Source organism: Tigriopus californicus, chromosome 8 (genome assembly GCF_007210705.1).
Source record: "Tigriopus californicus strain San Diego chromosome 8, Tcal_SD_v2.1, whole genome shotgun sequence".
Taxonomy (NCBI): Eukaryota; Metazoa; Arthropoda; class Copepoda; order Harpacticoida; family Harpacticidae; genus Tigriopus; species Tigriopus californicus.
In genome coordinates, this window is record NC_081447.1 from 6,940,123 (window position 1) to 6,951,234 (window position 11,112).

Sequence of the window (11,112 nt, forward strand, 5' to 3'; positions counted from 1 at the left end):
ATGGTAAATCCCTCGACATTCAGGCATGACAAGATCGTGTTTGAAGGATTGATGTCCTTCAGGTTATATGCGCGCATACACACCTGAAGGCCTGACGATGACGATGACCCGAGACTGCAACATTTCAATCGAACGCACTCGACCAAGGAAATAGTGCCCTGTGTAGAAAGAGCTGGATTCGTCTCGGTGGTTTGTTAGGCTTTGTCAAGAAACTTTGGCGTTCTTCACTTCGTGTTTCGCTTCATCCTCTTCTTCATATTCAAACACCTCTTGGCAGGCCGTCGGGGTAAAAATCCTTGACTTCCCCCCACCTCCACGAAACCTACCAACATGATGGTTGGATTGAGTTTGACACTTGCACAAGCGTTGGAAAGATGGTGTCACTCCGAGTGAAAATTTTGACGCTATTGGGCTTTATTGGTAAGACATTGGCTCTACTTTTTCATCTGAAATGCAATTGTCATAACTTGGGCGGTTCTTATAGGATACTGCTCCATTCGGGTCAATGCTTTGGAACTCTCGAACTTCCACGATCACGAGTCTTTAAGCAACAAGCTTCAAGAGCTCCATTCTCAACATCCCAACTTAGTGAACATCTATTCATTGGAAGAGAAAACTGTTAGCGGTCGATATCTGCAGGTCATTCAATTGGGCCCTCATGCCGGAAAATCCCGACCTCTTCTCACGCCCATGGTAAAATATGTGGCTAACATGCACGGCAACGAAGTTATTGGGAGAGAAATGCTTCTGGCTCTAGCTGAGTATTTGGTCAGTGAGTACTCTCAAGGAAATCCCAGGATCACCCATCTACTTGACACCATCGACCTTCATCTTCTCCCCACGGCCAACCCTGATGGATTTGCGAGGTCCGTTAAGGGTGTCTGCCGAGGATATTCGCACGACTCCGGTCGAACCAACGACAATGGAGTCGATTTGAACCGGAATTTCCCGGATTGGGATCTCGTGGGGGCTCCGGAAGAAGTGATATTTGATGGAAGAGAGCCCGAGACTCGAGCCATAATGAGATGGATCTTGGACAACCCATTTGTTCTCTCCATCAATTTTCACGATGGAGCCGTAGTGGCCAATTATCCTTACGATGATAGCCGGTCCCAATCGAATGGACCTTCTCTCACACCTGATAACGAGTTTTTTAAACACTTGGCATTGGTTTATGCCCGAAATCATGGTTTTATGTACAAAGGATCCGGATTGTGCGAGTCCGATAGCTTTCCCAATGGCATCACCAACGGAGCGGATTGGTACATTGTAAAAGGAGGACTACAAGACTTTAACTACTTGTTTTCCAATTGCTTTGAGATCACGTTGGAATTGTCTTGTTGCAAATACCCACATGAAGAGAACCTTGCGCGTGAGTGGTCTGCTAACCGTGAGAGCCTCCTGGCTTATTTGGAACAAGCCCATTCCGGAATCAAGGGCGTCATTTTGGACAAAGAAGAGAATCCAGTGTCTGGAGCCAAGGTTCATGTCAAAGGTATTGATAAACCAGTCGTAACCACATCTGATGGAGAGTACTGGCGTTTGCTAACGCCGGGCAACTATGAGGTCAAAGCTCAATATGAAGGGTTCGAAAGCGATTGGGCTCCAGCTCAAGTTTCGTCCTTGAACGAAAGGGCATTTCAAAAGCAATCTGCAACTCGACTGGATTTGGTTTTGGAGCGATCAACAACCCGTGTCAAATCCAGTGTGGAGGCTAGTGAGGTCAATTTCCAACCCCAAGAAACTTCCGACCCTGTGACCAAGTCATGTTCCAATTTGCTTGCACTTTACAAGAATGCATGCTATTGTCTTCCATATCTCTGTGGTATTGGATTTTGAAACGGAATTGTTTGATCAAAAAGACGTCTTTACACCTATTGAATTGTATTTTACTCTCTGGGTTTTTTTGTTGAACCTGACCAATTGTGAAATAAATTGGAAAGAAAATTGGATTAATGCCTCGGTTACTAAAAACAGAAAAAATACTCGCCCGTTAACATCAGGACTAATGATAACTTGGTTTTACGCATCATCATACAAAAAGTCAAGTTATGAGACTTCATATTATGTTCGTTACACTTTGTAGATAAACAGTGTCAATGATTGTAGAAGGAGTTCAGGCGGTACCGACTTCGGTCAAACTTCAAATGCTTATTTAACAACGAATAGTTAGCAATTGCTTGCTTCTCTAAATTGGCATATCTTAAGAAAAAGTTCAGTAAATGATGATTTTTTACGTCATTGGCAAACTCAAGCAGATATTTGACAGAAGGAAAACCACCGCCCTGCTGCATTTTCTAACAACTTTGCATTCGCTTATCAGCAAGATACTTGTTTTCAATGTCCTTAAACTAGTACATTAAGTGGAGCACATTTGCCAGCAGGATAATGAGTTTATGTAACATATTCGTCACTTTACTCCTAAAAGATATGTTTGAATGGTTGCTTATATTTGGCATATCCTGTTCAATGATATGAATTACATTTACATATCTAAACTTAATGATTACCGTAAATGTTGAATGTTTCCGCAATTATGTCCGTAACATATTCCAGGGTGAAATAAAAACGGGCACACAAAAACTGGAAAAAGGCAGACTAAAGTTTTTGAACAACGCAACGATAATCAAACTTGCAAAAGCATGGATAAAAAGGTACACAAACAAAGAAGAGCACACAAAAAGCAGAATTTGAAACCCCAAACTTTATTTATGGGCACCGAACTATATTTCGGCATACCAAAATATATAGGGCATGTTAATTGAAGTAAATTCAAGAAAAATGTATGGCGGCAGTTCTGATCCTGAGCATTTTGAGGAGGACAAACATTATAGCCAACCTGTACCGGGCTTGCACTGAATTTGTCATTTGATTCAATTTTCCTGGCTTGTTGAAGCAGACAGCGCTCGTATTGAACTAAGAGTTTACAGTGACAGAACTGGTCAAAAACTGACGTATTTTTGAGTTTCGTGGCACAACTCACTCCGTAGTTGAAAATTCAATTGGACTCAAGGGCGAGTGTGAGTGCAGTTTGGCCACAATTTTGTCTTATTTCTCCTTCCTCGTAATCAATTTTGCCGCAGCAATATTTTTCTTGAATATCCTTTGCTTCACATGCCCTATAAAGGCACACAGGACAAAAACCCGCATCTAAAAGAGCTAAAAAACTAGGCACTGAAAATTTGGCTAACTGATGATGGTAAGGTGACCGATCAACTGACCATATGTGGGCACAAAACATAAGCAAGAAGCATAAGCATAAGCATCAACCGTGATTGTAGACGGCTCAGTTAATTAATGCTCGGGTAACTATCTAACATGTCTTTTTCCTTTTTTCCTTTAAAGTATCATGTTGCCAACAACAATTCAGAAAAGGTAGAATCGTGGTTCCAAAGAATTTAGTCAGAGATTCCACCTTCCTAGAATTAATCGCCCTTGGGAAGGTCACAGACCATATAACGTCTGGACCACGCGTAAGGTCCTGCCAATGCAAGATATAGTCATCGTATGATCTGTGTCTACGGGTCGCTCAGCGCTTTGGACGAATCAGGCATAAATTTGTGGTGTACCTTGGGTTAAGTTTCTCCGTGGTTAGAGCAGGGTCGCTAGACCCAATGTAAAATACTCCGATCGCTTTCAGATGCGCACACCAAATATGGTCATACAACACGGTTTCTATTGACATTAAAAGAACATAAGACAACGGGAATAACATGTAATTACAGGGAAGGAACGTACCAATGCAATCGGATCGAGATGACTAGGTGAAATGGATATCTGTCACAGAACGCGTTTACCAAGAACATGACAATTAGACACAAAATTGAGGTTCAAAACTCGCTAATTATCACAGATTGAAATAAACGACTAAATGTCAAGATTGGCATTTACACCCAATGAAGTCCCTTGGGTAGGCCCAGCCCAGACTGGAATGACATGCTCGACCTGCCCAAATACAGCAGGGGTTCTGGCACTTTTCAGGGCCGGCTGGCAACGGACCTAAAATGACCAATTACAATAGAAATGTGGCATTTATTAAAGATATTGGCGGGACCTTGTATTTCTGAATTCTGTTTTATAGATAAATGATGGAAGGGGTTTGAGGAACTTGATATGGCTGATGTGATGACTGGCTTCTCTGGCTGGAGGAGGCTAACCCCTACGGCCCAAGCAACTATCATAGCATTTAGATTTTTGTTTTTAGCTTGATTTTTGACTGTGCCTCTTTACTTTTTGGTGTTGCTTTTTATTGTTTGGTGGGTCACTTTAATGTTTGGTGTGCTTTAAACCCTTTCCCGTGGGCTCATTGCCTTTTTTTCTTTTGGTGTGCCTTTTTTTCACTTCGGGTGTCCATTTTTGAATTCAGTGTGCCAATTCATATTGTTGGTGTGATATAAACACTTTTGTGCGTGCTCACTTTCGTGTGACACTTTCTACATTTGGTGTCCTTTTCAGTTTTGGTGTGCTCGTAATATTTTTTTGCGTGTTTGTGTGCTTGTGTCAGTTAATTCTTTTGGTGTGCCGATTCCTATTCAACCCCATCTATAAATCCCTCTAGGTATCCAAAAGTAGATTTTATTGCATACACGGATGAATTTTAGACTATACCATTTCAACATTCTTTTTGAGCCGTTCAAAATTGGTAATGATGGAAATTTCTGGACCGTTATTTTCGCTTCAAATGAATTGAACTCGGTGAAATATCCTAAAGCTCGTTCGACTCAATTCGAAACATCTTTGGGCCTCCAGAGAGGGATGAACAGGGACTACGGTATATTTGTCCTGCTGGTCATTCCCTTACTCGTGTTTTTTGACCAATCCTCTTTAAAAAAGCTGTCAGGAAAATTATTAAGCTTAAAGCACAATATGTTAGTATCTAATGACGATGTCTCGTTTTACACCAACAATAACCTTTTGGTATTTTACATCAATGCACATTTATAGGAGTTGGGACATTTTAAAACTGAAGATGGTCCGCTACTTTCGCAACACTATAAACGTATAACAAGCATTTCTTAAGTGAAAGCAGCTTTACTTGAATCAGTGATCTTTTGCTGTTGGTTTACGCCAATGGTGCTTAAGTGCAGTTAAGTGCTTGAGAACACTTTGGGAAAATGCACTCTGGTTAACCATTTACGCATGGAACATTTTCAGTGTCTCGATGCTAACCTAAGAAGATAAATTTCTGGATTTCATCTCAATATATTTTCATTTCCAGGAGTTATGCATAATATTTTCAATAATGTCATTCTAGAGAGCCTCTTCTGAACGAAAATTTGATCAAATCATTTGTCATGTTATTCTTTTGAGAGCAAATCGTGAGCACATAGGCATAATCTATTTCGTACATCATTTCCAGTTGTGCCATCGATATTCATCATATATCCGTTTTAAAAATACCCCATTTGAGAATCTCTTTTGGAGTACATACAGTTCTCGCCTGGAGCGCATGGCTTAGACTCCCTTATCTCTGGATGTTGTTGCCATTCGCCCTCGGGCAAATTCATGAACTCCGGTGCGATTGAGTCAGTATCTTGGCTTTCACAAACAATGCCGCCCTTGATGATGAGAAATCGGGGTCCTCGCCAAAATGATCTCTTGACTCTGGAGTTGGGACTGGACTTCTCTTTGGCTGCCATGGACTGCAGACCCTCAGACGGAATGATGCTTCGTTTGGTGATGCGATAGAATTCGTCCCTCTTTATTTGTTGGTTGCTTGCCAATTGATTCGATCTATGTACGAACAAATACCCATTGAAGTTCTTGGTAGAGGATGTCAAGTTCGAAATATTGTGCTCACCTTTTCATACCGAAATGAGCATTTTTCGGGTAGGTCAGAGTGGGTTGGTGCGTGAATCGGGGGCATCGCTCCAAAGTTGAATCGTATTGGATGAGGTCGTTCAAATCAATTCGATATGGGTTGACCATGCGGAAACTGGAGGAGGACGGGATTTGGTAGCAACAAATCCCCAAAGCAATGAGAGTCCAGTAGGAAGCCATGGCCTTGTTGTTCACTAACTTCTGTGTCCTGACTAATGGTCGAGAGAAAGTCCTATGGGCTTTTATAGCAATGGTCAAATCCTATAAGAGGATTTCTTCATTTGATTGGAGGTCAAAATCCCCTTGTCAACGTACAATTATGTCTATTGTTGCTTACGAGCGATAGGCAAAACTGTTGAAAAAAGAATTAACCTCGTTTAGATATGCAGATGCGATTTTTCATTGCAACAGTCAGCTAAATTTGGCACATTCAAAATGGCTGATGAAGCCTTTCCCCCAAGAAACTTTAGTTTTAGAAATATTAATTCCAAAATTCATTTGCAAGTTAGCATTACAAAGTTCAGAATCATAGTACGTATACTTTGACGATCGAGGCATGTCCAATTAACGAAAGCTTTATAATGCGCTTTCCCGTGGAGCACGTGCAAACCCGTTTTAATAGGAACCCCCAGTTAAATTATCGAAACCTATATGCGTTATCCATTGTTTAAAGCATAAGACATTATTTCGATTCTGTACGACCAATATCACTAGGTACGAGAAAGAAAGGAGTACTTGTTCTTTCTTCTTTTCTGCGAGCCGGAACCAAAGATTAAAAATCATTTCTTTCTGAGACGAGCATTCCCTTTATTAAGCGGATGATACATTTGTAACTTACGACAAAATGAATCATATGCAACGTGATCTCCTTTAATGTCCCATAATGTTTTATGCATTATTCAGTCTCACGTGCTGCTCCGGCCATGATCGATATCAAATCGTATCTCGTTCCAGCTCTAGTGATCAATTTGCTATTTTCCATAAACGGGGGCGAATGTTCCCCTTGGTTTGGCCATTACCACGGTTTCGAGGGGCTCTACAATCAAATGGTTCGCTTAAGCCAGAATTTTCCGGACTTGGCTGAACTCTATGAGCTATCTGAACGCACGGTTGAAGGTCGGCCTTTGATGGTCTTACATATGGGTCAAAACGTCAAATCCCAGCGGCCAATCCTCCGACCAATGGTCAAATTTGTGGCCAACATTCATGGAAATGAGGTTGTAGGGCGAGAGCTGCTCCTAGCTTTAGCCCAATACCTTCTCAATGAATACTCTTTGGGCCAAAACGACCGAATCAGATTCATTTTAGATCAGACGGATATGCATTTCCTTATCAGTGCCAATCCCGATGGGTTTGAGCAAGCTGTTCCAGGCACCTGTAGCGACACCATTAACAAGGGAAGGAACAATGCCAACGATCAAGATCTGAACCGGGATTTCCCGCAAGTCCAGAACGGCCAATTTGAGGTCAACCCTAAGGAAAGGATTTTCGATAACCGCCAACCCGAAACTCGGGCGATAATGGAATGGATTCTGACAAATCCATTCGTTTTCTCGCTCTCTTTTCATGACGGAGCAGTTGTGGCCAATTATCCTTTCGACATGCATCTGGATGCAAAATCAAATCCATCTCGGGAAAACCGAATCTCTAAAACTCCGGATCACGAATTATTCCAAAAACTGGCCTTACGATACTCCAAGAATCACCAGACTATGCATCAGGGAACCGGATTGTGTCGGAACGATACGTTTCCCAACGGAATCACGAACGGAGCTGATTGGTACGAAGTCCGGGGAGGAATGCAAGACTTCAACTATTTGTTCTCTAATTGTCTAGAACTCACTATCGAATTGTCTTGTTGCAAATATCCCATGCCCGCTCAGTCGGAACTGACCCAGGAATGGAACAGGAATATCAACAGCCTTTTGAGTTCCCTTGAAGCTGTTCATTTGGGAGTAAAGGGCCGGGTGTTCTGTCGCAATATCCAATATGGAACTGTGACACCTCTGGTCAACGCCTTAGCTTGGATTCAAGTATTCCAGAACGATAAACTGGTATCAGTAACAACACGAGGAGAATATTGGCGCCTACTTCCACCGGGATTTCATTGGATCCGAGCATTTCAGCAAAGGGCCGATTCATTTCAAATCGTGACTAGTCCCTGGATAATGATCAAAATTGATTGGAACGAAACCCCGAAACCGTCCCAGATCGTGAATTTCATTTTGGAAGTCTACCCTTAATGTCTGAGAGATGCTATATCGAATTTGTTCCCCCAATAATTGTGCACTCAGTGTAACAAAATCCGTTGGCTGAATAAAATGGATCAGAGGTTGCCCGTTAGTTGATTGGAAAAGACATTGAAGAGAATGAATAATAGGTCGGGCGATCTCTCTCAGTTTATTCGCATAATTTACAACTCTCTATTAATGTAGAAGCTCTTGAGCCAATTGTTGGTTAATTCGATAGACTATAAGTTTGACTTTGATTTCCAATGATCTCCCTTTCGTTGGCGTTATCCAAATTGACCGAAGTCTGGAAGGGTTCCAAGGGGAAGGATGACATTCGTTGAGGCGAATCTTTTTTGATTGAGACAATAGAAAATGGACTTTGATTATGCTTCTCTTTCTTTGGCAATGCAATCGATATTTTTGATTTCACGTCTGTTTATTTGATGATAGCTAAGCCACATTTGGTCTGTTCGGGTTTCCAAGTCTTGGGTTTGATTGGGAACTCTACAGTACAACAGGGTTGGGGTTCTCAGTCGAAAGAGACTGTTCCACCAGAAAGAGGAAGAAATGGGATGGAACGCGAAGGAAAAGGGAAACGGGGTATTCGTAATTTGTTGATTAGGTTTCGTTATCGGATTTGGGGGAGTGAAAAGGCACGCGTGGAGGTGAACTAGGATTATTGTATGATAAGTACTTGTAGTGGAACAAAGTAACTCGATGAACTATAAAAAGAATAGCGCAAAGGGTTCCTCTTTGCTCTTAACTACTAGTTTGTTCTTTGATAGTTTGATTTGCAACCTGGTTCTTCAAAGAAATTCGTCATTGAGATTGGTTTAAAGCTGTTATGGGACACCTTCTCTTAAACCATTTCATATTCTTTTTTGATGGTCTTGGCCAAGAGACAAGCAAAAACGATGCCCACAAACTGTAAATGAATAAACTTCTTTGAAGTAATGACCAAAATATGTTCCTGATTGGTTTGTCATTACCTGTGCCATGGCAATCCCAATTCCTACTCCGCCCACAGTAGCAATATTCACCGAGACGACCTCCTCCAATTTGTTCAAGCATCCCTTGGTGTAAATGATCTTGGGCGCCTAAGATATAAAAATCATGTCTTTATCCACCAGTACATTATGGGTAAATCATTCATCACGCATATCAGTACTTGGTCGGGCATTCCTAAGATTCCATTTCCACATCCTTCAACGTCAGAAAGGCAACAGGAATCCGGGACCGATTTGTCTTGGGAGAACGTCGTGTTTTCCCAATCTCGGTACTCTTGAGCGCCACAACACTTCAACTGAAAAATGAACAACATATTTCAAGTCTCAGAGATGCCCATTAGTAAAGATGGCTTTTTGAATCGTCTGTCCACATTTTACGGTTCTGACTAGACGACAGCGCTATCGATCTTTGTTCCAATTACCTCATGTTGGACGACGTTCCACGTTTCTGTGACTCCAGTGTATCCCTTGCGTCCATAGTTCATGAGGCCCTTCTCCATTTGTGTTTCAATCGTCGAGCGGACCTAAAGCAGGTATCTTGTCAGACTTGTGGCTACATATGGCCTTCAGCCCTTATTCAGTATTCAATCTTACCTCGCTTTTCATGGCATAGGCTGCAATACCGCAACCAAGTTCGATCATGAAAATGAGAGCCAGCAAAACAGAGAAGGTCATGATCATGCAATAGTTTTCCTTGATAGCTCCACAACATCCAAAGAAGGTGACAAAGAAGATGAAGCAGCCCATGACCACCAATAGAATGGGAGCATTGAAGATGCTATTGCCCAGAAAGTCGAGATATTGCGAGTATATGCTTTGAATAACCCCGCCCGTCACGATCAGAATCAACCCGGTCAACTGGAACAATCCAAAGCCAAGGTGGTCAGCGTGCACGTGCTTTATTTAGACACTTGAACTTGGAAATTACGCTATGATTTGTACGTACCACGAAGAACAGGTTGAACGTGAAGAGGAGATACTTGATGCATTTCATGGAGCCCTCCATTTTGAATGTTCCACTTCTCACACTAACATAGGTGTAGATAAATCGATCGGTTCCTCGTTTGACGCCAATACAAACCCGGGGGCCTAGTGAAGGTGGCTGATCCACGCAGGTGTCTTTTAACAATTGCTTTTCATACACCTTCACCACTTTGAGAGCTGGAGCGAGTCACAACGGAACATCAGAGCTTCTCGGCACACTTGACAAGTGATATTTACTATGCAGCAGGATGTGGGTTGAACAAACACTGCAGGAGAGACATCTTTCGATATACAGGCCCGGTGCGCGAAAACAGGGCAATTTAGAGTGCATCCACCGGATATTATTGAAGCTGGAGTTATAACCAGCGTTGATGGAAGGTGTATTTTTCTTATTATTTTATGAATGCCAGGGTCTAAGAGACAAGATTGAGGGTCCCCCTTGAATGATATTCAGTATTCATGCTAAGGATAACATGTCATGAACTTGCACCAAACTTTGCCAATTGTTTCAAAAGCCGTCTTGTTTGACGACAAAAGTTAGAACGTTGAGCTTAAATTTTTTGAAGAGCAACACTATGACGTAGGCACACCATGAAATAAACGACAGTCAAGATAATTTTCGAAGGACCACGATCACTCGAACCTATCTCGCCAGGTTCCAAACTAGATGCTAAATCCCAAGACGGACGCGTGTTTGGGACCTAGAGAAGCCTACTCGTTATCCTGCGCTCGAGTAGCCAATTTCCTCAGCTATTGACTTGTTTATTCACGTTTCCTTGCTCTTAGAGCACACTCACTGGCGAAGTGACACAACTTCAAAACCATTCCCACCCTTGGTCTACTCGAGTTCTAGCATATCGTAGCTCTTCTGGTTTTCTTGTTCTTAGGCCTGGAGTTTGGGTCGAGGAAAGCATCTTCGAGCATCATGACACAGAGCAAACCACCCACCCACCCAACCAACCAACCACCATACACCATCTATCCAACCTTCTTCCTCAACTCCCTTGAGTGCGCCTTAACCCATGGAACGAGCAATCGAGTTCCACCGACTCGTCGAATGGCACACGTCG

At 42.3% G+C, this 11,112-nt stretch overlaps 3 protein-coding genes across 3 annotated transcripts; 1 reads left to right on the top strand and 2 right to left on the bottom strand.

The window, feature by feature from the left end:
- Positions 1-106: 106 nt before the first annotated feature.
- Positions 107-8,232, top strand: LOC131884828 (carboxypeptidase D-like). Its single transcript, XM_059232712.1, has 3 exons — positions 107-420; positions 485-1,830; positions 6,720-8,232. The coding sequence occupies exons 1-3, from the start codon at positions 375-377 to the stop codon at positions 8,061-8,063; spliced, it is 2,736 nt and encodes a 911-aa protein (XP_059088695.1). The 5' UTR covers positions 107-374; the 3' UTR covers positions 8,064-8,232.
- On the bottom strand, positions 5,052-6,410 carry LOC131884582 (uncharacterized). Its single transcript, XM_059232410.1, has 2 exons — positions 5,801-6,410; positions 5,052-5,733 (listed from the first exon to the last, which is right to left on the bottom strand). Exons 1-2 carry the CDS (start codon positions 5,998-6,000, stop codon positions 5,391-5,393), a joined length of 543 nt encoding a protein of 180 aa, XP_059088393.1. The 5' UTR covers positions 6,001-6,410; the 3' UTR covers positions 5,052-5,390.
- LOC131884579 (CD63 antigen-like) lies at positions 8,202-10,986 on the bottom strand. The gene is made up of 6 exons (XM_059232408.1): positions 10,005-10,986; positions 9,653-9,916; positions 9,481-9,582; positions 9,220-9,354; positions 9,041-9,148; positions 8,202-8,976 (listed from the first exon to the last, which is right to left on the bottom strand). Exons 1-6 carry the CDS (start codon positions 10,062-10,064, stop codon positions 8,911-8,913), a joined length of 735 nt encoding a protein of 244 aa, XP_059088391.1. The 5' UTR covers positions 10,065-10,986; the 3' UTR covers positions 8,202-8,910.
- Between the last annotated feature and the right edge of the window lie 126 nt (positions 10,987-11,112).

Coding starts and splice junctions, on each gene's coding strand:
- LOC131884828 (XM_059232712.1), top strand. CDS start 375: ATGGTGTCACTCCGAGTGAAAATTTTGACGCTATTGGGCTTTATTG. Junction 421..484: donor GACGCTATTGGGCTTTATTG/GTAAGACATTGG, acceptor CGGTTCTTATAG/GATACTGCTCCATTCGGGTC. Junction 1,831..6,719: donor TTCCATATCTCTGTGGTATT/GGATTTTGAAAC, acceptor TTTATGCATTAT/TCAGTCTCACGTGCTGCTCC.
- LOC131884582 (XM_059232410.1), bottom strand. CDS start 6,000: ATGGCTTCCTACTGGACTCTCATTGCTTTGGGGATTTGTTGCTACCAA. Junction 5,734..5,800: donor GCTCATTTCGGTATGAAAAG/GTGAGCACAATA, acceptor GTTCGTACATAG/ATCGAATCAATTGGCAAGCA.
- LOC131884579 (XM_059232408.1), bottom strand. CDS start 10,064: ATGGAGGGCTCCATGAAATGCATCAAGTATCTCCTCTTCACGTTCAAC. Junction 9,917..10,004: donor CGTTCAACCTGTTCTTCGTG/GTACGTACAAAT, acceptor GGATTGTTCCAG/TTGACCGGGTTGATTCTGAT. Junction 8,977..9,040: donor TTGGGATTGCCATGGCACAG/GTAATGACAAAC, acceptor ATTCATTTACAG/TTTGTGGGCATCGTTTTTGC.